Genomic DNA, 24,826 nt, shown 5'->3' with positions numbered 1-24,826 from the left:
ATTCGTACGATTTCTTGCTAGGATATAATAAAATATGGAGTTTTGGTCAATCGCGCGCAGCACTATTCAGCATATTTAAACAATTATAAATACGGAGGTTAGGACTTCAGCATGTCAACCGCTGATTATTCGGTAGATGAAGGAGACTGATAGAACCGATCAAGTATCTCAGACCCCATGCACTGATGTCAGTCACGAAGCTGGAGACTACTAGAGCTGATATTGTAATTTGCTTCAACAGTGTCGGGAACATCACGACGCTAAGCAATTACTGCCTCAACAGGCCATTTGCGGACTACTTCCATTTCGTAATTTTAACAAAATTTGGGGATCAAGAGTTGTCAAGGGTATTTGAAGGGTATTCCAGTGCCTCTTTTGTTATATGTTGGTTTGGCAAATACCAGTAAATGTACAATAAAAAGATGCTATTTGTATGAATAAGAGCTGGATTAAAATAAAATAAAAAAATACTTTTATTTTTTATTGATACATTAAATATACACTTAAATTAATAAGGCACTTTGTCCTATGACGTAATAATATCAATTATTAAATGCAGTTATTTTGTAAATTAATTTTTGGGAAAAATATCCGACAAAAACATGTGCGCATACGCCAGATACTGTACTATTTTTTTATATATTGAATTAGTGGCCAGTAACTCGGTTTATTTTTACCCATTCTAATTTAAATCTCAGAATAAAAAGAAAAAAATCAGATCCAATACATTCACAAGTTATATGTTATAAACAAAGAAACATTGTCTAGTTTAAAAATCAGCTTTAGGTGCATTCTTGATGTAGGTCTGGAGTTTTGGCTGAGAGTACACCGCGTCAACCACTTGTTGGAAGCTTGGGTATTTCTTTTCTAGGTCTGGAACTTGGAGCATCATCTTTAGGTAGTCGAACATTCCAGCGAAGACGAAGTCTGCCCAGGTGAGCTGAAAAATAATGCAGAACTTAAACACAGTTTAGGATAAATGGCGAATGTCAACAGGAATATAAGGAAAAATTAATAAATGTTTTTCAATTCGATTTCATGTATGAAGTTTATTTCTAAGATCGAGCGCGGTATTTATAACCCCGTATATATTACGACGCGATATTATTTATATATATTAAAAACTTTTAAACTAATTTAAAAAATCCAAATACTAGTGGATGTTCATATACATCTACACGCTATGTCTATATAATAGTAAAGCTATATTTATCAGCCATCACTCATATTTATCCTTTACAATTTTATTTTACTTTGACAGCATTAAAGAGTTTTGGGAAGTATGTATTTTTTAATAACAATTTTTTAGTTACATATGCATATGTTTTTATTTAAATTTCGTTCATGACATAGTTTTTTCTTGATATTAACGAGGAGTGTTAAACGTGAATCGTTCAACGCGTTTAAATGGGACCTTACACGCGCGTTATACGAGAATACAGCATCATAAAAAATCCTTGATGCATCGTAGACATTGCACCAATGTGCTCCTGAACGTCCTGTCCAAGCCCCACTTGAGAAGTTTTTGTTTGTTTGTATTAATACTATCATAGCAACTAAGACCGAATCGTTGGTTTGAATTGAACCAAATGTTCACAGGTAATCTTTTTTAATAATAATTATTCTTAATATATTATTTATTTTATTCCTTTTTAATTGTTCGACTGTCGTCTTGATCTGTAACAATAGTATGAATAAACAAATACCTTGCCAGCAGCAATGTGTCCATTGTTCTTCTTGATGATCTCGTCCAGTTTCTCGAGCAATGCTGGGTACACGTCCTTACTGAATTCCGCGTGCTTTTTGGCCTTCAATTCCGCGTCAGCTTCGTATTGGACCGTTGCGGCCTCTGTAATTTATTACATCTTTATTGTTAACCTATGGTTAAATTTAGACTCCGCGTCAAGGCCACGTAGCCACTGCGCTGTTTAGATATAGCAAATATTGCTGGGAATCGACGTCGAAGATGACAATTAACATTACTTACTCGCACGGATATCATTAACGAAGTCGACATTCTGATCGATCTCTAGATCCTCTTCAGCATCGGCTCCGGAGAGGCCGTACTTGCGGCCCAGGTACCGGGAGATGGCAAAGCTCTGTGCGTAAGTCTTACCATCGATCTCTAGTACCGGCATCTGACCGAAAGGTGTCGCTGTACAAAAAAATTGTTTAGCATCTTGTAGGTTTTTTTAGACTACATTCTTCAATTTGTAATTATAAAACAGGATATTTAATTCGAATGATTTAATGAACTAGTTAGAATGATTCAATAAACGTTATATTGTGTTAGATTGATTTATAAATATTGACTCTGGGAAGTTGCCATTACTAGCTATTATTTGTAATAGGATTATTGTCCACTGCCATGTTCAATTGGTTGCGCGTGATTGGGATAAAACCGTTTGGCGGGAGGCTGACGTTCTAAAGCCGCAACTTCAAACGGCTTCCCCCAAACAAAGGCCCGTATGAGGCCCCGACACATTTTATCGGAGCTAATACCAAATAGCAAGGACATATTAAAAGCCGCCCGGCAAAGTCGACTCAGAATAGAGTAAAAATCCACCTTCAACGTGAAAGGCGGCTTTTAAATTGTTATGTTATAAAATGCGTGTAAATAATATTATTATTTACATTTATATATGTGAAATACACTACATTTGTATACACGCAATATACAAAATGATACATGGTTGACGCCTGAATCATTCATCAATCATTATGATTTTAGGTAAATTGACTTAAAAAAACCATTGTTAAAGAGATCACAAAAAAAACGGAACTTTGCGCCCCGGGTAACAAAGTCGTATAGCAATATAACGACTATTATGTTTTGTAATTTTTGACTTCCTTGGTTAATGTACTGTAATTGTTTACAGAATTTCTGCAAAACATTTTATTTAAACAAAAACGCGATGTCTTTAATCAACACATATTATTTTATGCACAATCTTAGTAATACTCATTTAAAGAAAACAATTTTTACCGAGTTAAATCTATGTATTATTATAAACTTAGCACGCGAAACATCGGGAAAAATTTAATATTATGTAAAATAATTATAATAATACATAGCTACAATCCGGTAAAAAAGTGTTTTCTTTAAATGTGTAAAAGCTATGTTAATAAAAGACAATACTAAATACGCATTTACCTAAATTAGGTACTTATCGAAATAGTCCGTAACAACCATAAAGATGGTTTTAGTTTAGATGGTGATTCTATTAAATAATCATAAAACAAATAAAGACTAGTGACAATATATCTCTGTTTAACCAAGGTCATGATATTTCCGCGATGAGTGATACGTTCTTATTATATAAATTATTAAGTTCTAGACAGTCGTCATACGTGGTTACTGTCTCGTCCGTAATTATGTTTAAACAGTGAAATAATCGTAAAACGCTTTTAATCTTCAGTCTAATAAATTAACTGTTATATACATTGAGTTATTCTTTCACTATAATACATAATAACAATGTTGAAAGCGATAAATCACCTTTAATTAGATATATATTTGAATATTTAATGTATCCTAATAACAATAGCAATAAAAAATTTGATTTTGTTCTTACGACTTTGATCCACGGCCATATAACGTATTGACCCTATGCGAAACAGGAAATTAGAATAAACACGGAATTTAAAAAATGCAAGTCATTCAATACAAGTGATGAAGTGATGCTGAACATCATACGATAGATAGTATTTTTCCTTAAGTAAGAAAATCATTCTATATGAATAAATCAATATTAAACAAAAGGGCGTTTCTAAACTTAACCTTCTTCGGGGCCATGAGGCCTAAAAATTTTTAGGTTAAAGAAATTGTAAATCATGAATATGATATTGTGGGCATATGCCTATATACCCATATATAGGCAATGTCTTAAGTTAGGGGGCTCTCTAAAGGATTAAATTATACACTTGCTTTTCTTTTATGGCAAACACATAAAAAAAAACTTATGTATAGTATTATAGCATCGCTTCTTTCTCTCTTCTTTGCTTTCATTGGTGTAAACTATTGGTATATATTTATTAAATAGACATACATGGCTTAAATACAGGCCAGTCCTCCATGGCAACCCTCTTGTCTTCAAAGTCTTGTCCACCATAAGAGAGGAGTAGACGAACACTCTCACCGAGAGCTTTAACGGGGAAGTAGTAGAACTTGACATTTGACATGATGATCTGAAAATATTATTGTTATGAATCTTAAAAGCAATTTTACAATTATTAAAAAAAAATGTGGTTAAAGGCGCACTAAAGAAAATTTACAGAGCCCTTAAAAATAGGCTAACGATTATGACTGCGTTTGATTGTATAATTTTCTGGAAATCATTGAAAAGACTATGGTACTAAGACTACAAACTCAAAATTTAGCTTTAAAAAATGTAATTTTATTTAGTAATTCTTAATTTTATGTATACTTGTGTAATTAAATCCAAATAAAAAAATCATCCATAATTATCATAGCTTTTTATATTCCTCGTGTATTTTTAAGTATATACTCCATTATATTAAAGAGAAATCAAAAAAAATATATACAATACATATATAGTTCAAACTTAAATATATGATACAGCATAAGAATGAAACACTTCAAATTATTAAAAAATAATACACAATTTAATTTCTGTTGTGTGAGACTTGACGGCCTTGAAGCAACGGAACAAGACAAGTGAATACCAATTTATCTTTATTATTAATTCAATATTATGGTGATGCAGGATTATTTGTGCCGGTATTTGCAGCCGTAGAATGAGTAGAGTGTAAATATACTAGCAAATATTTAATATATTACATACTGATTTAAAACAAAGTGTCAAGTAATAGACTTACAAATTTGGTCCCAAACAGCTCCAAAATAATCTTGCAAAAAGTGCAGGGCGTGCTCTCAACCTAGACCCAAAACCTCAATTGACAAAAATGTTAATGGAATTGGGATAATTACGAAATGGTTTTATTTAATAACACTTGACAGTGACAGTAGTCACTGTAGTAGGATGGACTTTAGTCCATAGTTTAATCTGTGACTAGAAATAAATACAGTTTATGTATGCTTCATAATAGCTAGATTTTTTATAAATAGCATAGTCAGTGATGCCAACACGGGGATTTACACCCCAAAGGGGAAAAGGGGAATCAAAACGTCCCGTGGGGTTTTTAGGCTGCATATGACTATCGGAATCTTATAAAATAAAATTAAAAAATTATTTTCATATGGCAATGTCAAGTCCTTCAAATTAAACTACTGTTAGTAAAATAAAGGAAGAAGGTGTAAATCAACCTCAACCTTTTGAGGTTTGTTTCAAAATACTCGAGAAATCACGCCAAGTCTATTGCCATAATATTAAAAAAAAAGTCACGCTGAGTGCGGTGCGACGCTTTGAGGATCATCGCGTCCGCAATGTGACATCCACGCCGACGTCCCGCCCCGTTCGCTGTTTTAAAGCGCGATGCGACTGAATTGGTAAGTTGGAGTGGTTTTGGTACTTTTAGTTTATATTGTGGCAACCAAATAATACCACTCCTCTTTACCACTGCGTCGGTGATTTTACCGCTATGTGTGATGACACGGGCGCGGTGGGTGGAGCCTGCAGCCAGTGGCAGCGCGACCCGCGGACAGAGTGATTAGAACTCTCTAACGTGAAACCTGTGCGCGCGAATTACGGATTTCCCTTCGTAACTTATAATTAATTTATGCTTGTTTAAATGCTTTCTTTTCTATTACTGTTTTTCAATTATTTTCGTTATTTAACCTGTTTTATTCGGTGTAAACTTTTAACTTAATATACATACTAATGGCCCGAAGAGGTTTTGTTTGTTTCCCTACTGCCTAGCCTAGATACTATTATTATATGGTGCTCGCCTCACGCGCACCTATAATATCATACTTTTCTTTGGTACTTAATTTTGACTTATTTAATTTTGAATTAAAGGGGTATCCAGTACTACTCTACGGCGAATCGTAGCTGAGGGTGTATCAATTGATGGTGTGTTTACCACGCGTGGTCCAAAAGCGGAGAGGGAGGAAGAAAAATATCAACTTGGTCAGTTCCGATTGACAGTTGATTGGGAATAAAGTAAATTTTATTATTATTGTTACTTTATAATTCGGAAGGAAATTTGAACAGTAATAAAACTGTTACAAATTCATCGTCAAGATATTGATTTCAACGGAGGAAAATAATCTCGGAGGTTAGACATTTTTTAAGTAATAGAGAAGAAGAAGAATCTCACTCATTCTCACTCGCTAGGAAAACTGTGCCCTGCCCTAGACGGATGATGATGATGAATAACTAAATTATCGTTTGATTAACATGATAAATGTTATTTGTTTTTACAGACTTATGCTTACTGATTGGTTTTGAATATGTTAAATGCCAATCAAGAAGGACTATTTTGATTAGCATTATGGATAATGCTAATTATCAATACGTATAAATAAACTACCACACAAACCAAACGTATTGTTGATGTAAAATAATAGGTCCGTGCAAATGTTTTACAATTAAGAAGATGGTAAGCGTAAATCTCAACTACTTTATGTAGAGATGAATGAAGAAGAAGTAGAATCTCCAAAAAAAATTTCGTAATACTTGAACAACATTCTTAATTCAAATAACTAATAAATATACTTCGTGTTCATTAATACTAAAGATAATAAAAATTAAATAGTATGAAGATCATTGAATCCAATTTCCCCAGTATTGCCCTCAAGAAATGTTTATTTCCCTATTTGCCATAAGATTCCGGTAGAACTATACGTATACAATAGACAATTCAATAATTTAAAAAATGCACTAATTTTATTACAATTTACATTAAAGCATAGAATAGAACACAACCAATCTAACATAACCAAATATTAAATCTTAATAATCCAAGCGTTACTACAATTAAAATATCAAAAAGAGAAATATATACGCTCTAAAGATCTAAATAACAGCTATTTTATCCTACTTGAACGTATATTTGAAATATACTCTCAAACCGACGACCGTACAACAAACATACACTTTACGAGGTATTAGAATTTAGAAGTTGATGCTAGGATGGATTAGGAGGATTGTACATAGTCAAACATATACATTTAGACCTATATTTATTTGCTGGTCCCACAATAAAACTTAGTTAAAGCTTGGAAATATGGATCGTGGTATGACAAGAAAAGAGGGAAGTACATCTAGAGTTGAAGAGCCCTCAAATACTCACACTAATGCAGTGACTGAGTGTGTTCGATATATATTATGTCGTGAAGGAAGCAAAGTTCCAATCAAAAGAAGTGAAATCAAAGATTACCTCAGTACGTCTTCACAAATCTCCCAAAATGATATGAATACTATCATATTAGAAGCTGAAAGAGTATTAAAAAAGGTATACAAATAGTTAAGACTATATTTGAAAATAGTAGAAACATTCTTTTCAAAAGTTTTAATGATGTAAAATATAACTTTATTACCAAAGAATGTATGATAAATAATTACTTGCTTTTTCAGCCATAAGGTATGTTCACGAGTGAGAAGGAGATTAATATGAATTGAATTAGGCTAACATTAAGGTTATCAAGATATTTTTGTTACAGATATATGGTTTCAAATTAGTGCAAATAGCATCAAAATCTGGAGTTCAATATATTGTAGTTTTGGCTGAACTATGTGAAGATTCCTTGTTATCTACAATAACTGATGTTACCCACAGACAGCTGCTGGTGGCAGCACTAACACATATCTTTATGACTGGAGGGCCTGTAAAAGATGGTATTAACTACTTATATATGTTAAAATATTCACTACTATCAGGTTTATGGTGATGAAGGATTTATAAATCTCAGATCTGATATCATTGTCTTAAAACAAAATTGAATACTTTAAGCCTCAACTATAAATCTCACTATAAAAAACTTGTGAAACTGAGACATACATCAAAATCTTACTTAACAGTTACAAATATTTGAATTATTTGCAATGCTGTAGGTCTTGTGAGCTAATTAAAAACACATTTGTTTCACACTTTATTATTTTTTGAAACAGGATCAACAGTTTCTTTGTACCTTTATAGGGATATAAAAAAATGATTTGTAGTGCTATAGAGTGTACTACATATCTTTTTTACATCATATATTTATTATAAGAGTGATAAAATTCACCTCCGCTGCTCTATTTATTACTTGGGTTACTGGTGTGTGATGTCATATGTATCATGTGAACAGTGCCAATACAGAAATTAATTTTTGGTGCGGTCTTGAAAATTTAAATTTTATCATTGATTTTAAGTATTAATACAGTATATAATTCTGAAGTATTAATAAAGTGTTCTTATTACCCAATAAATAATAATTAAACATGGTTTCTAAAAAAAAAAAATTGTCTATTATTTTTAGCATCCGGTTATTTGTGTAACATTCTAATTAACAGTAAATTTATAATCATTAAACTTTATTTCAGATGACATGTGGAATTTTCTTGCTGAAACTGGTCTCCTGAAAGAAACAGATAATGCTGGACGCAAAATAATTACAAATTTATTTACTAAGCAATTGTATCTAAAGTATACCAAGGTAATTCAACAAAGTTTTACTTAAAATGAGGGAGTGTGTATACATGTCAGAAGTGAAACTTCTTTGGCAAACTAATTTTTAAGTCTTGCTCATATTTTTACAAATCTAAAAGGTCAGATATCTGAGAATTAGAGGAAAGGAAAAGGAAAGGTATGTTAGGAATTTAATGATTTTTTACTCATTATAATATTAAGTGTCAAAAATTTATACAAATATTTTTTTTTTCTTCAATGTTTAAATTATTCGACGCGATTTCTATTGGTATAGCATTATGATAAGTAAAATATGCAATATAAGTTCATGTTTAAACATTTTTTTTATTTGTAAATATTAAAACTTCCTAACCTTCAAACGAATGAGCATAAAAATAGTAAATTAACAAAAAGATAACAGGTGTATTGCTTACTCTGCAACAATAGCTTAGTATAGGACGACTTACAAATTTATTACAAAATTTAACTCTAATGTTTACACACTATATACCTGCTAATGATAATATAAATAAATAAATAAATCTGCGGTTACTGCACAAGACGTTATGCGACAGAATTGCCATCTCAAGTTCTAATATGTAACTACTAAATACATCAACCAATAGCGTGTATTTTTTTCTCGATCTCCCTTTCTCTCTCTCTCAATTTTTCTCAATATAGCTCTCGCAACTCTCGCTCCATGGCACTGGGCGTGATGCGACGTTCGCTCTATCTCACTATCTCTCTCTCGATCTTTCTGACTTGCTTGCTCCCTACTCTCGTTCCATGCTATGTTCGCCCTTTCTCATTCTCTCAATCGCTCTTTCCTTTTCTTCTGCACATCTTCGTGACGCATAGCGTTACGAATTATTATTATTGCGTTTCATTCGTTACGGAAATTTTACCCTCATGTGCCTAAAGAAAACTTCCAAAATTTTAGGCACCTTGTAATTATGAGGTGGAAGTTTCACCATAAACATTATGTTATGCATGGTGACATTTCTACACACATCTACGATTTAGCATAAGGTGTATACTTAATAACTAAATTAAAGTTAGATTTCTCTTATTAAATATTTTTAGTTATTACTGGTGTGGCGTGACTTCTTCCATTAATTAATGTCACAATTAAATATTTTCAGGTTGGCGAAAATGAATTAGCTAGACATGTTTTTGAATGGGGTCAAAGAGCAATCGAAGAAGTACCTAAAATATTTCTACTTAACAAAATGGCACAGGCAAGTTCTCGATAAAAATGATTTAACTTGCCTACTTACTTCTAAATGACTAATAACCTCATATATCTTGAATTAATAACTCTTAATAAGATTAACTTTTAGTTTTATGGTCCGGGCTTTATTTTCCACTGAAACAATTTTATTCTGTTGAAACCGATAGAACAAGGAATGGTAGACTGATAACCTACTAACCCATAAGGTTAATTTAAAAACATCCTCCTGGTTTTTTGTGAGCAATATTTACAGCTGCAGCAATATGTGACTGCAGTATATGGATTACAGGAAATTTGTTGTAATCTGAAGAGTATCTAGGGAACAATTGTTACATATCACATTATATGGCTATGGCAAAAATTGCAGAAGCTTTTACTGCCCTCACTTAATGTCCACTATATAAAGAAAGCTATTAAAATTCTAGCATGACTTTTAATGATATAATTTGTGTTTTCTGTTAATTTAAATTATTTAATAAGTACTTTAATTGAAATTCAATTTTTTTAAATAAGACAATTTCAAGTAAAAAATACTGTCATAGATACAAGCTTTAGACTGCTAACAGTATTAGCACTGTTAATAAGCATATATTACATATTTGGTTTTAAGTACATGGAAATTTTATTGCATGGTAAAATATTATCTTTGATACCAGAAAACAGCTTTCATTTATATATTAATGTTTTTTGCAGGCATTTGAAAGAGATCCAAAAGACTGGATTGAACAATACCAAGACTGCACAGTAATGGATTAGAATTGATCTTCATTAAGTAAAAAAATATCCTAGTTCTGAACAATATAGACTGTTACTTTGGGCATGTGTTGTTGCAATATCTTAAATTACCATTCACCTACAACTAATTTATAACATAGGAAACATATTAAATAAAACCATTTTATCTGAACCTTTTTTAATTACAATTTATGGCTATTATGAAATAACATTATATAGGAATCTCTTTTTAATTTCATGACATTTATAGAATACAAAAATTTTCAGTTTCCAATGCCTCACAGACTATAAGACAGTTACGAAATTGGGTCAAAGCAGTAAGATACTCTTTAGAATGTGGTACATCAGTTAAAACATTCAGTATTTCTTTGCATTTTTCTGATATTTTATTAATATGCCATACGTCAACAGTTGCATGCAATAAATTATAATCAACTTTTTTCATGAATTCTATTTGAGCACTGGACAGGGTATCATTCTGAGACACTTTTTTTGTGCATTTCATACATGTGCAAACCTGCCCTTTGCCCACAAGTAGGTCTATATTTACATGATGTGCTGACATCTTAGATGTTGGTTCACTGTAATAATATATAGTAATAAATAATAATAAAAAATAAATATTATGTTAATAGTATATCACAAAAAATTAGGCTGCTATAGAGGTTCAAGACATGACATTGTTATACTTACATACTTGAAGTGGTTATTTCTTCTCCAGGCATAATTTTCTTTACAGCAATTAATACTGCTTTATTGTTTATCCATGAGACAATAACATTTGGTTTGCATTCATGTTTCAGTTTCGAATAAAACATGTACCAAGCAAAATTTGCATGTTTTTGGGATACTGTCTGGTCAGTTACTAAATCAGTCACAGTCTGAATCACATAACTTCGTGAACCATAAACACATAAATACATCATTACCCGTGCTAAAGCTCTGAGAGCTTCATCTTTGTTTGAAGTGGGCATAAACCTTGGAATTTTAAAGATATAATGCAGTAAAGCTGCACATAAAAAGCTTGCATTGTAAATAATGCCGTGAACAAAGGTTCTATTTTCAGGAAATGTTAGCAATGAACATTCACTTTCAGAATTAAATACTTCCCTAATAGTACTTTTTTCAATTCTACTGTTTCCCAATGTTTTAGATTCTTTAATAAATTCATTCCATTTTAGTTTAGTTTTCAGCTTTAAAACTGACTTAATCATCAAACTTGGTCCACCACCATTACAAAGCTTTTCTATTACATTTATAATGTCACACTCATATTTATGGTATTGCTCATTGCAACTTTGCTTACATTTTTCACTGCAGAATAATACGGAACAACAGGTGCTACAAGGTATCAAATTAGGTGTTATAGAGAGACAATTATAACAGGTATTAAATTGGTTATCTGCTGTTAACCCCGTCATATATGCTTCTTCCATAGCAATTATTGTACCACTGTTAATAAAATTAGCAGCAGTAATTTTTGGTTGTGCAAACTCCACTGCAATATTAATATCTTTAGAAACAAATGGTACCTCTGTATGACAAACAGCATTAAAATTAAAAAAATTATTAGTAAAGACTTTAAGAGTACTTAATGAGAGTGAATCCATGAGAGAAAATTTATTTGCATCTTCTCTTCTTTTAAGTAGCTTTTTCTTAATATTGTCTGGACAACCTGTAGAGAAACAACGGTCTATATCTGTTATACAATTTTGGAACCGTTTTAATACAAACATAATAAACGATCTGTTACTGTAAGCTAACGCCATTGCCTTTGAATTATTTGGTGCACATGCAAGTGCTTTGTTATAGCAGTGTAATGACGAGATATATTCCATAGTTGGAAGATATTTATTTCCTGTTTCTCGAAGTGTATTAGACAGTCCTTCAGATTTGATTAATTTTGGCATGTCTGGCAGATTATTGGTTTTTTTAAGAATATTAAGTGCTACTATAACAACATCAGCTAAGTCATCGCTTTTCATAGCATCATACACTTGTGTGTCAAATCCTGATTTTACCAAGAACTCATTAAATAATCTGGGTTGCAGAAACATAATTACACAAACATCTATTCTGAGAAAATTGAGATGAAGAAATCTTGACTGTTTTTAAAAACAAGAACTATTATTCATATCAATTATTAACATGACCTACAATTTCAATATTTAAATTAGACAAGATAATGCAGTTATACGTTATGCACTAAAAATGCGACAGCAGTGTTGCCAGATGATCACGGCGACGTACCCCTAGATTAATTGAAAAAATAAAGTCCGTTTTTGGCCTTCAAATATAAGTCACCATAACTGTCAGTTGTCAGTATGTCACTTTATTTTATAAAATGACACAAGTATTACATGATATTTGAATTTTTGTTTGACCACTCACCACTGGGCACTGAGGAATTGATTTTATTTTCAGCATTTCGTGGCGAAAATTACGATCAGGTGTTTTGTTGGGAGTATTTGTGATTATATTTATAAACCCGGCACAATTAATTGAGATACCAAGCGATAAATATGGCTCAAGGACAAAATGAAGCTGCACCTGCAAAGGAGAGATATATCCCAAATGGACTGAAATTTGCTTTTGGTGGATTTGCGGGGTGTGTAATTTATTATCATATCACTTAATAACATATATGATTTAATACGTTAAGATAATGTAGTTTAAATTAATTTAAACTTGAAAATGATTTAATTACACTATATTTAGATTGATGTTATTGACCTTCAACTTTTTATTGTAATGTTAATATTATGTAACTGTTTCAAAATGTTGTATTTTTAATCTTATTGGATTATTTATGTGTTTTTTATTTATTCAGTATGGCAGCCACATGTGTTGTCCAACCACTTGATCTAATCAAAACCCGGATGCAGTTAAGTGGTGGTGGTCGATCATCCTTCACTGTAGCTGGCGAAATTGTTGCTCGTGAGGGATTTTCTTCGTTATACACCGGACTATCTGCTGGCCTGCTTAGACAAGCAACTTATACAACTACACGTCTTGGTGTTTATAGCTGGTTATTTGATGCTTATAGAGAGTAAGTAATTTATCTAAGATAATTCTAGATTTTGACTTAGTATTATCTTTATAGGTTTACTGGTACGCCATATACAACTAGATTTCAGTTCTTTAAATTATTCAAGCTATGGTTTTAACATCTACTATATAATTAGTATATTAATAATCAATTCAAATTTGTTACAAGAAGCTCAGTGTGCTCAGTGTGCTCAGTAAGGCAAAATAGTACTTCACTCCGGGCCATCTATTGCAAATGTATAAAGAGCAAATTTGGCCTCTTATAGGGTTCAGCTTGATCCATTGGCGGAGAGTTATCAGAGTTACTCAGATTAATGACATTTTTTATGCACACCAAAATACTGAAATATAAAGTTATTTATTTTAACATACCATACATGGACTAAATATGGGTATTAGTGAGGAAGCCAAGTCCAGGCGAAAAACATTACTCATACTCGTACTTATTTATTATGTACACATGATCACTTACAAACTAAATCCAACAACCCAATCATCATAAACATTAAATCAGTTTAACTGCACTGTTTTAAAGCACTCATTTGTTTCTTTTCATAATAGCTTAAATTCAATTTAATAGAAACAATAGACAAAGAGTGCTTTGTTTTATGATTATGGAGGCTTGTTTGTAGGCATGAACAAGAATATTGTCTGATTTGGTAAGAACATACCAAGAAACATAAAAGTATTTCTTTGAATTTGCTTCAAAACATGTCATAAAATGGTCATTACAAATTCTCATAGTATTGTGAATTTGACTTGTAAATATTACTGACTGAATAGAATTATTGGTTTAGCACAAACATACTATATGTGACTATAATACTATATTCTTGGTACTGACAATGAGGCACTACAAGTTATGTGTACAAAATATGGAGGCGTAGGTGGATATGATAAAGTTAAATAAATTCTTAAAAGTCCAAAACTTGGAAGGCAAATTCATTACAAGTATATAACTTTGTTTTTACCATGCTTTGACTTAAGTACAGTTATTATACACACTTCTAATTGGCGAGACACTTATCAGTGCTTATTAGAAACAAATATTCTAAGGCTTTTTATGTGAACAATAAAATGATTATTAGGAAAAGTTTGAGCAGTGTTGGCCTAGTAGATTCAGCATGCAACTCTCATCCCTTAGGTCATAGGTTCGATCCTTTGAGTTTTGATCTGAATGGACTTTCTTTCTATGTCCACATCTAACATTCTCTCGAACAATGAAGGAAACCATGGTGAGAAAACCGGCTTGCGTTAGACCCAAAAAGTCAACGGCGTGTGTCAACACGTACAAAGAGCTGATCACCTTTTGCTATTAGATTGACAAAACAGATTCATAAATTTGAGGTCCAGACCTAAAAAGGTTGTAGCGCCACTGATTTATATAATTTAAGGAAAGGTTGATTCAGTCTTGTTTTACAAACTTTTAGGTACGTAAAATTTATGATGAAATTGTATCTGTTTTGACCTAAGGACCTTAGTGTAGTATTGTTTGATAATATTCTATACTGACCAACTTATGATTGTAAGATGTATTTCAAAGGGCAATAACCATTTGTTTATGGTATACTTTTATTTTCGAAATTTTATCAAGGTCTGTTATTATTTTTAAGGTTTTGCTGTCACCCAGTATATATGTCGCACCCAACTAGCTAAATTAGTGGATCAATCAACAGCCTAGCCTTTTAACATGCGGCCTGAAACATATTTAGCCGTATCGTTTGTAACAACATATAATAAACTGGCTGGATAATGCTTAGGTCATTCGTATGATAGAGTTGCATTCATGTGGCAGAAATAAAGGAGATGGAACATCTGTCAAAAAAAATATTTCTTTAAAAATTGTAACCTAACTTAATCTAATACGGTCAATCGATCGATGTGCCCTGAAAGACAGGGCTCTCCCAGCTGCTTCCATACTTTTCTATTGTTAGGTCCTCTTGGCCAAGTTGTGCCTCTTTACATTGTCTACCCAACTTTTGCTTCTTGTTTTCCTATTTCCATCTCGTGGTTGCCATTCTGTAATATTTTTTGTCCATTTCAATCATTTCCTTTAAAATGTCCTCTACATTGGTCGGTAATCTTATATCTTCTACTCTTTTCCGATAAGTGTTACACCCACCATTTTCTACTCTCTGAGATAATGCCCAAATCTGGTAGCCGTATGTGACACATGGTCGGAAAGTCTTATAAAAATCTATGATTGTTACACTGGAATCTAAGGATATTGTTACAAGCTAGGGGATCGGATAGAAAATGCCGCGGAGGGTTTATTTCTTGGAAAATCAATGAGTGAGAATAAAAATCTAGAAACATTGCAGTCGACCCGTCTTCGTAACAATATTAATAATTCAGTCGAAGTTCTGCTGTATGACCCACGTGGATGAAAAATAGACAGTCTCGACTTTACTCTGTTTTGCCTTAAGAACAATTTGTACGACTCAAAACTTGGCGATTAAAACGAGTGGCGGAGGATTTCTTGAAAAATCTTCTAGATCGCTCTACGCCATTGACTTGCAAACGGGTAGTAAATGTCAATTTAACATCTTTTCTGTTGACGTTCATAAGTATACTTGGTTACCTATATGAATACAGCTATTTTGAGTTTAAATCTTACGCCATATAATATTACATCGATATTGGTTATCCTTTTGGAAGAATATTGTTATGAAAGAGATTCGACGGATTAGGTTACATGCTACAGATTTACAGACTAAAAGACTTTTTTCAGGCGACACGGGGGTGAAGCGCCGGGCTTCGGAATGAAAACTGGACTAGGTATCGCAGCAGGTTCTATTGGTGCCTTCGTAGGAACACCAGCTGAGGTAAGAATCTCAAAAGAAATCCGATCCGATGTTCAATAGGTATCTCATTTCTCAATCTCTGAGGACTCCATCATGAACTTGAATTTCAATAAATAGTTTGTCAGATTTTGTATTACGTTCTGGAATACTGGATTGGGGGTTTGAGACAAAATCGCTTTATTCATAGTTTTGAGAAGACTGATAGACAAACTTTTAAGTAGTAATGTAGGTATCTAAATTTGAAGAATGAAACAAATAACTTGAGGTTTACAAAAGACTAAATTCGTTAAGCGTTGGGGCAGTTCAAGTATTGCGTAATAGGTTTACTGCAATTTATCCCCTCCCCCCTTCGTCTTGTCGGCAAAGGTAAGCAAAGCTCAAAAAAAAAATTGTATATAAACGTATAAATTTATTTTCAGGCATAGTGTAAAAAAGTAAATATTACTGTTGACCGAATTACCAAATAAGAAAATCAAAGACCGCCCCCCCCACCCCTCTTCCCCTAAACGTAATACATAACCGGCCCCTCAGTCACGACGCTCGTAAATTGATTTCGTATTAAGCCTCTGAATAAACCATGGCCATCAACATTTAACACTCTGTAAATATGAGTGAACATAATCTGTCAATTGGCACTCGAATTTTTTGACAAATAAAATTGGCGGTAACTTTTGACTGATCAATAATTGTCTTTACAATACAATATTTCATCACTATGGTAACGGAACATTGCATGGCACATTGACCTGCTCATGTTTGAGTTTATGCCAAAATTGACACGAAAATAGACAACAGACTGAAGTTCAAAGTCACTATAGGCGATAGCGCGTATTGTAAACAAAGTTGATAAAGTGAAATGCAATTTGATTTATTGAAGTAACTCAACGTTTCGAGAGCTTTAGAGAAGTCATGGCCAGAGACTGATAAATCCAGTTGAAAGTTTTTCCTTTTTTTGCCCTTAAGACGTAACCTTCTTAAGAGCAGGCCTGGCTTTAGCGTGCTAATCTCATTCCTGAGGTCGTAAGTTTCCAAGGCCAATAATGGAATTTCTGTCACACATTTAACATTTGCTAGAACGGAGGAAAACATCGTGAGGAAACCAAACTTACCTTGACTGAAAACTTGACGGCGTGTCAGGCAAGGGAGGCTTATCACCTACTCGTCTATTAAGATAAACGATCATAAAACAGATTAGAGTCATTTCATAGCAATAAATAGTTCATTATTTGTATGCGATTGTTTAATTATAGAGTAAAAATAAAAATTCTCTATTATTGGGTAATAAGGTTTTGTGGTAATAAAAATCAATTAGTTATTATTAACAGTTAAAATTTGACCATAAATAATCTGTCAATAAATAAATCAAATGGCAGTTTTGTCTGAAGTCAAGTTTGTTTATATGCGTAGGTGGCGCTAATTCGAATGACAGCTGACGGAAGATTGCCAGCTGAACAGAGAAGGAATTATAAGAATGTGGTTGACGCTTTGTTGAGGTCAGTGTTCAATTTCTATCTATTATACAGGTGTATTTATTGGTCAAAGTATACGTGAAAAGTCTAGTAAATTTTTGAAGAAGTGTCTTGGCCATACATTCAGTGGACCACGTGCTAACTAAATGGGGCTTACGAATTTTCCTGCTCGTGTTTGTAAACCTTTTCCTTGGTTCACCATAACTGGATACATTTGTGACAGTTTTGAGAAGACTGAGAGACACTTAAGTTTACCAAATTGTTAAAGGAAGTTTTATATAATAAATAACACAGTTACAGAGTGTAAGAGCCAAGGTTGTACTGCTCGTTGAGACTTTCTTAGTTAAGCGTGGCCGATTTCGTGCCATACGGATGCTATTGTCGAGTCTAAGTTCGATAATCATGATGTTGAAGGCGCACGATTGAACCACGGCCAAAATTAGCAAATTAGACCAGATATTAGAGCCAACGCTAAAAGCTACGTTCAGAACACGTACTGAGAAGTTATCGCGTTTGGCTTCTGTATCCACCGGCAATGCTGTGTTCACGATAAAGTTCACAGAGAAGTTTTTCTGCCAACAGTTGCTAATATGGCACAGGAAAATGTTGTGCAGCCTGTGTGTTATTATGTTGAATGTGTTTTGGTAGTGGAAGCAAGACTGCGTTCGCGCACAACGAGTGCGTGCGTGTTACTACATTACTTGTACCTTGTACGAATACACAGGTGCACAATTTGTAATTGTTCGCTCTTGTAAGTAGACCAAAATAAACATTTGTCCCGTACGTAACACTGTTGTACAACACCACTGGTGATAATGTACCTTAACATATCTATGTATCCAATATTTTAAAAATAAATTCGTTCCAATACACTAGTATATCTAAAGGAATCTTTCGTCTCTTACTGTCGTATTGTGTTTACGCTGTGTTGGAAAGAGGTTTAGTTTAGAAAAAGGTTGATTTTTAATAAATATTTTCAGAATAATTCGTGAAGAAGGCGTGTTGAAGCTATGGCGTGGTGCGATGCCCACGGTTGGACGGGCCATGGTCGTTAATGCGGCACAACTGAGCACATACTCACAGGTAAGCCAGTGTTGTACATTATATCTAATAGGATATCGGACAGTATTATATTAGGTCATTACATATGAAATTGGCGTTTTGTATGGGAGGAACAAAAAGTCGAATATTTTTAAATATATTATATTCAATTAATCAAAGTATGAACCATTGTTTTCTATGCACTTTTGCCATCTCATAGGTAGTTCATTGATCCCTTTACTAAAAAAAAACAGTCGGACGGGAATCAATAAAATCTGTGAAGCCGATTTGGACTGCCCCATCAGAGTTAAATGTTTTCCCTTGCAAGAAGTTGTTCAAATTTCGAAAAAACTGAGTAAATAGCTGTACAAATTTGAATTTGGAATTCCTTACCAAAGAGGAGAACTTCGTGATTATAGTGGCCAGTACGAAATACGCCAATTTCATATGTAAGGACCTAATATATCATACTAGGTGACCTGGCAAACGTCGTTTTGCCATGTATATTATTGCCAGGAAACATTGTTTTTAGTTCAATAAAAATACCTATCTACTATAATAAAAATAGGGGTTGATCGTAGAAGGGTTACAAATAAGGGTTGTGTGTATTTATGTATGTTGTAGGCATAAGAAAAAAAAAATTGTGGGCAGCCCTTATGACTTAGGGGTTTGAAAAAATAGATAGTAGCAAACTCTCATACTTATTGAATATGCATTAAAAAAATCATAATCATCAGTCTAGCCGTTTCGGAGGAGTATGGGAGCGAAGATTGTGACACGAGAATTATATATATATACATAAATCTAATCATAAAAAAGAAACTGTCTATTTTACTTATTTGCGTCCGTATGTCATAAGCGTCACTATCTGTCTCGCTCACATTTTATGGAATGTCTCTCTCCATCTTATTTAAACCACGCTGTCGCCATTAGTTACGTTTTGGGTGCGCTAGAATCATTTGTTGTAATCTCAAAGAGATTGTTGAAAACAGACTTTGTTTAACAAAAAAAATCTTATGGCCGATCTAAGAAATAATCGACTCAGTGTTATACCACTGTAGAATCCTTATTAAATGCGCTAACTTTTAAAGCTACTTGCCAAACTGGAGTAGTACATTTTTTTTTTCAGGACGATCGGTTGAAGTAGTGCGAAAATTAATTTTGAAAACTTGGTACGGTATAAAATGACATTTTCCTAAAAGTTGGAGTCATCAGCACAGAGTTTAGGATCATAGGTTACATAAAACACTATTCGGGATGACGTAAGAGAAAAAAAAAATGGCAAAAAGTAAATATTTGTAACAACAGGAATGAAAAAACTGTCACATGGTGTGCATTTTCTGGAATAACAAAAAAATATCCATAACTTCAAAAATACATGACTTATTTTTTTTTTTAATTTTTCTGATAACTGGTGTGGCATTACCTATGAGAAAACTTCGACTTGACGTCGACTTTTGGGACACCCTGTATAAGGATAGCAGTAGTATATAGTTTGGATCGGATAAATCTCAACTCAAGTCGATACTTACCTTAGTGTGAATCCCGTGTGTCAAATTCCAATACATTTATGACATCAATCAGACTTAGCGCTAAGTTTCACTTACCCTTAGGGTTAGGAAATCTTACCATATTCAAAGTCGGTACTTATCTAAGTGGCGGGAGACATCCCGTGTGTCAAACTCCATTACGTTTTTGACACATGGAAGGTCAGACTTAACTTAAGTCTCGTTTTATATAGGGTTGTAAAATGTCAATCCAAAGTCCGTACTTACAGCTATGCGTGATTCCCGTATGTCAAAAATTTAATGGACTTTGTAGTGGTATTCTCACGGTTTTCCTTTGTGAGCAAATTGCGCGCTTTGGTGCCCCAGGAATCGAAGGCACGACCTTTCGACGATTCGTTTACTATATTAACAATTCTTTTCAGGCTAGGGAAATGTTTGTGGGTTACGTCCCTGATGGTATAACGCTCCACTTCTGCGCGTCCATGGTGTCTGGTCTCGTCACTACCATCGCTTCGATGCCCGTGGATATAATTAAGACCAGGTATTTATTTTCATAAAAAAATAAGTGCAATATTCTTTTGCAGACAAATAAAAGACTACAAAAAAATACACGATACATAATTGCTGGGAATCGAATCCAGGACCTATGTTATATAAACGATCTACACAGTCAGATATTAGATAGCCTAACGTAAACGTAAATAAGACTGCTAAGATTACATTAATACAAACCACAGCGGTTTTCCAATGTAACATATTGATATATTAGGTCCTTACATATGAAATTGGCGTTTTGTCGTACTGGCCACTTTGACCTCAAATACCTCCTCTTTGGTTAGGAATTCCAAATTCAAATTTGTACAGCTATTTACTCATTTTTGACCTAATATTATATTTTTTTGTAAATTAAAAAAAAAATTAACAGAGATGAATTATTTTTATAAAGCTTTTCTACATTTTAAAAAGCTTTGGTCTCGGGAAGTATATTTATATGATACTTTATTAATCCGTTAATTTTTCCCTTATTTACAGATTTTTATATAATTATTATAGTAACTGGAATTTACAATAAGTTTCATTTAATTAAGGTAATACGAGGTATATTCCAACTACAGAATACAAAACGCGACTAATCAGTTGACGTTCTAATTTCAAAAATTATTTACTTGCAAAATACAAAACGCGGCTAATCTGTTGACGTTCTAATTTCAAAAATTATTTACTTGCAGAATACAAAACGCGGAAAACAGTTGACATTCTAATTTCAAAAATTATTTACTTGCAGAATACAAAACGCGGTTAATCAGTTGACATTCTAATTTCAAAAATTATTTACTTGCAGAATACAAAACGAGGTTAATCAGTTGACATTCTAATTTCAAAAATTATTTACTTGCAGAATACAAAACGCGGCCAAAGGTCAAAGTCAGATGTCAGTAGTGTCAAATCTCCTGAAAAACGAAGGGGTGCTGTCTCTATGGAAAGGATTCGTGCCGTACTACGCCCGGTTGGGTCCTCACACCGTGCTCACTTTCATCTTCCTAGAACAACTCAACGCTGCCTACTTTAAGTATACGTAATTATTCAAACTTAAACCATTTAAGTAAATATATTTAGCTATAGAAAAGCTAAAATACCAGTAAACTGCGTTATAATAAACGTAAAAAAAATCATCACTTTTTTAAAGAAAAATCTCATTTTCTATCGTCTCTTTCCAACAAATTGTGTTTACGTTGTTTTGGAAAGAGACAGAATACTTATAGCGGTGCAAAGATTTAATTTATATATGTTAATGTGTTTTTATAACGTTAGATTTGGTTCAAAACCATAGTAAGTATAAATGTAGTTGACAGTTCCTCATTAGTACAAAAATTAACCACACTTTTAATTATTTAACTTAAATTTTCTTATTTGGCTATATTTTAATTTTATAAAACTATTGCTCTTGTTAATAACACAATGTAACAGCTCGGTCGCAAATAATGGCGCCAAAACGCGACGTGGTCACAGATACAAAATATGCCATAGAGTAAACATAGACTATAAATGGAAATGTAGTGTGAAGATTATTTTGTTTATTTTTTTAATGTCTGCCAATGCAATATAAATAATCGAACATTAAAAATTCATTTGTTTGATGATTTTAAATACAGTGAATTTTGTTTATTACGACCTTGGTTAGCGACCGTTTGGCTAAACGTCAAATCTTAGACCGTAACGCCGACTTCGGGTATAGAACAGTAATATGAGTATAAAGACACTTTCTTAGCTTTTCTTAACGATCACACAGATGGTCAGCAAATGTGGTGAATTTTTCTATTTGTTTAGATAGACGAAATTCACATCGACATCCGTCGTTTCACAACTGAATATTTTAAAGGCAGCTTTCGCCTTAAATCAGCCGATAACTGATGTATTTCCGAACCCATTTCGACTTAGGGACTTCCAACAGACTGTACCAATTCTTCAAAGGCTGGCACTCGCAATCCATTCTGGCATTGAGTCCATGGGCGAAGGTATCACTTAACATCAGATGAGCCATGTGCTATAAAAAAATGTTGCCTATGTAACGTTTGAGAATTAATTCGCACTTTATCGCTTCGGTGTTTCTCTTTTGTTATCGCATTCAAAACTAAAGGTCACTAGTCGCGTTTCGGCTCGCTTATATATCCCTGGGAATAATTCTAAACAATATTCGAGAACTTTCTAGGCGGGCTTGCTACTGAGTAGCGATTGCACAATTCTAGAACGTCCGCACTCTTTGTCTCTTTCGCACGTTGCTCCGTCCTTGTCGTACGGCGTTCTAGAGTGCTCAGTCTAGTTTCGAGAAAGTTCTGATCTTCTCTCTCTCTCCCTCGTATCATTTCTTCCTTGTCTCACACCTAGAAAGTTTGGTCTAGAATATTCCTTCATCAAAGGGCCTATACCTAGGCCTAAAAACGCCTGAAAACGGGTCTCCTGAAAACTGCACCACTCGACTGCACATGTTCTAAAACCGACTGAAAAAAGGTTTCAGCTTCCTGAAAACCAGGGTAACATTATGAAAATTACAATTTTCTAATATGTGATTGACCCTCTCCTGAAACGGTCAGAAATCATATTACAGCCTGCTGAAAAGTTCTCTAACTAGTGGAAAAATCTAGAAACATTGCAGTCGACCCGTCTCCGTCACAATACGAAGTCCACTGTATTACAAATAAATTTAAAAAGCCTGTATTCATAAGTCAAGAACATATTTTAGGCAACAGTTTTATAAATAATGGAAAATATTTTTTTTTTAACTTATAAAAGCGAAGCTTTACGAACGACCACTTAAGCGGCACAGAACAGTTTCAACGGCATCTTTCAATTATATTATTTTTAAGTATTGAAATAGGTTTTATATCTGAGATTAAGTTGAAATTTTTTTGTTTTGTTTTTTAATTTCATAGATTTTTTTATTATTCACAATATTGTATTACGTATTATATTATATTATACACGATTATTTTTGTTATAATTCATGAAGTTTTAATTTTTTTTTTGTATACTAAATGTTTTCCTGATGTGTGTGTAACACAATGTGATAATAAACCCGTTATAAGACAAAATGATTTTTTTTATATTTATGCCAAAACTATACTGCCAGTTTGAAGGTGTTTTTTCTGCTTTAATTTTTTTTTATAATTGTCTAAATTTTTATTGAGATTATTTTAGGAGCACAAATATTTTCTCGAATATGTAAGCGCATTTTTCTTAGCATTTTTAATAGAATTGTGGTAGATTCACATCGAACTAATTATTATGTAGAGTCCAGACAATAATGGGCTTTTTGGAGGTTTATTTAGTACTCCTGTCGTAATACGGTGACAGTGAGACAAATTCCTATATAAATATTTTTATAGCTATTTTGTGAGACGAAATATATTGTTATAAATTGTTGATTTTGTTTTTATTTTGTGCCTCTCCATTGTCTCTGTCATTGCCAGTTGTCTCTGGTGTGGGCGTGAGCTTGTATAGGTCCGTCGAGTAGGTGCTGCTACTGCCACAGAGACCTCTGTTTGAACATCCCTGGTAGCTAGAAGTATTTAGCAATATTTTCGGCAGGAGCTGAGGAAGTGTGAAAATTCCAGTGGTGGATTTACCAGCGGGCTGATTAGGCTGGAGCCTAGGGCGGCAGAATTTTGCTACCTCTTGCTAGAAATTAAACAGATTTTGATGTTTTCTGATGTTTTACAGTCAGCAACAAATTTTGCCAATCACTTTCACCTCTTAGTCAGAAAATTTATTTATTCTAGAGAAAGCAAGTTGCCCAACAAGCCGCTTTCAGCTCACACTTTGTATACATGAAAAACACGAAATTGCTGAATTTTTTCCCTTTACCCTCTTACTACTACCCCTACCCCTTTTGATACCCCCTATCAACTTATACACGTCAGTAATGCTACTGGATGGTTTGTGTATAAGAAATAGATTTTA

At 33.3% G+C, this 24,826-nt stretch overlaps 4 protein-coding genes across 8 annotated transcripts; 2 read left to right on the top strand and 2 right to left on the bottom strand.

Annotated features, from left to right (window-relative positions):
- Positions 1-488: 488 nt before the first annotated feature.
- On the bottom strand, positions 489-4,983 carry LOC123713339 (glutathione S-transferase 2-like). Its single transcript, XM_045666944.1, has 5 exons — positions 4,840-4,983; positions 4,050-4,188; positions 1,988-2,155; positions 1,707-1,849; positions 489-940 (listed from the first exon to the last, which is right to left on the bottom strand). The coding sequence occupies exons 2-5, from the start codon at positions 4,180-4,182 to the stop codon at positions 770-772; spliced, it is 615 nt and encodes a 204-aa protein (XP_045522900.1). The 5' UTR covers positions 4,183-4,188; positions 4,840-4,983; the 3' UTR covers positions 489-769.
- A 1,758-nt stretch (positions 4,984-6,741) lies between these two features.
- Positions 6,742-10,670, top strand: LOC123713335 (non-structural maintenance of chromosomes element 3 homolog). The gene is made up of 5 exons (XM_045666941.1): positions 6,742-7,377; positions 7,586-7,760; positions 8,448-8,560; positions 9,675-9,770; positions 10,457-10,670. Exons 1-5 carry the CDS (start codon positions 7,150-7,152, stop codon positions 10,517-10,519), a joined length of 675 nt encoding a protein of 224 aa, XP_045522897.1. The 5' UTR covers positions 6,742-7,149; the 3' UTR covers positions 10,520-10,670.
- On the bottom strand, positions 10,666-12,724 carry LOC123713331 (SET and MYND domain-containing protein 4-like). Of its 3 annotated transcripts, none has more exons than XM_045666933.1 (3): positions 12,252-12,724; positions 11,192-12,173; positions 10,666-11,079 (listed from the first exon to the last, which is right to left on the bottom strand). In XM_045666933.1, the coding sequence occupies exons 1-3, from the start codon at positions 12,553-12,555 to the stop codon at positions 10,743-10,745; spliced, it is 1,623 nt and encodes a 540-aa protein (XP_045522889.1). In that variant the 5' UTR covers positions 12,556-12,724; the 3' UTR covers positions 10,666-10,742. The 3 variants fall into 3 exon arrangements, with proteins under 3 accessions (XP_045522889.1, XP_045522890.1, XP_045522888.1); XM_045666934.1 differs by having other exon boundaries at positions 12,271-12,724; XM_045666932.1 differs by having other exon boundaries at positions 11,192-12,724.
- Positions 12,725-12,860: 136 nt separating this feature from the next.
- LOC123713333 (mitochondrial 2-oxoglutarate/malate carrier protein-like) lies at positions 12,861-22,847 on the top strand. 3 transcript variants are annotated; one of them, XM_045666937.1, is made up of 7 exons: positions 12,861-13,106; positions 13,329-13,547; positions 16,278-16,371; positions 17,758-17,843; positions 18,800-18,902; positions 20,791-20,909; positions 21,768-22,847. In XM_045666937.1, exons 1-7 carry the CDS (start codon positions 13,021-13,023, stop codon positions 21,946-21,948), a joined length of 888 nt encoding a protein of 295 aa, XP_045522893.1. In that variant the 5' UTR covers positions 12,861-13,020; the 3' UTR covers positions 21,949-22,847. The 3 variants fall into 3 exon arrangements, with proteins under 3 accessions (XP_045522893.1, XP_045522895.1, XP_045522894.1); XM_045666939.1 differs by lacking the exon at positions 21,768-22,847 and adding an exon at positions 21,598-21,720; XM_045666938.1 differs by lacking the exon at positions 21,768-22,847 and adding an exon at positions 21,484-21,532.
- Positions 22,848-24,826: the final 1,979 nt, after the last annotated feature.

This window comes from Pieris brassicae, chromosome 8, assembly GCF_905147105.1.
Source record: "Pieris brassicae chromosome 8, ilPieBrab1.1, whole genome shotgun sequence".
Classification (NCBI taxonomy): Eukaryota; Metazoa; Arthropoda; class Insecta; order Lepidoptera; family Pieridae; genus Pieris; species Pieris brassicae.
This window is presented reverse-complemented; position numbering and strand designations above follow the sequence as displayed.

Coding starts and splice junctions, on each gene's coding strand:
- LOC123713333 (XM_045666937.1), top strand. CDS start 13,021: ATGGCTCAAGGACAAAATGAAGCTGCACCTGCAAAGGAGAGATATATC. Junction 17,844..18,799: donor GTGGTTGACGCTTTGTTGAG/GTCAGTGTTCAA, acceptor AAATATTTTCAG/AATAATTCGTGAAGAAGGCG. Junction 18,903..20,790: donor AACTGAGCACATACTCACAG/GTAAGCCAGTGT, acceptor AATTCTTTTCAG/GCTAGGGAAATGTTTGTGGG.
- LOC123713335 (XM_045666941.1), top strand. CDS start 7,150: ATGGATCGTGGTATGACAAGAAAAGAGGGAAGTACATCTAGAGTTGAA. Junction 7,761..8,447: donor TGGAGGGCCTGTAAAAGATG/GTATTAACTACT, acceptor ACTTTATTTCAG/ATGACATGTGGAATTTTCTT. Junction 9,771..10,456: donor TACTTAACAAAATGGCACAG/GCAAGTTCTCGA, acceptor TGTTTTTTGCAG/GCATTTGAAAGAGATCCAAA.
- LOC123713339 (XM_045666944.1), bottom strand. CDS start 4,182: ATGTCAAATGTCAAGTTCTACTACTTCCCCGTTAAAGCTCTCGGTGAG. Junction 2,156..4,049: donor CTGGCCTGTATTTAAGCCAT/GTATGTCTATTT, acceptor TTTTTTGTACAG/CGACACCTTTCGGTCAGATG. Junction 941..1,706: donor GACACATTGCTGCTGGCAAG/GTATTTGTTTAT, acceptor ATTATTTTTCAG/CTCACCTGGGCAGACTTCGT.
- LOC123713331 (XM_045666932.1), bottom strand. CDS start 12,555: ATGTTTCTGCAACCCAGATTATTTAATGAGTTCTTGGTAAAATCAGGA. Junction 11,080..11,191: donor GAAATAACCACTTCAAGTAT/GTAAGTATAACA, acceptor ATATTATTACAG/TGAACCAACATCTAAGATGT.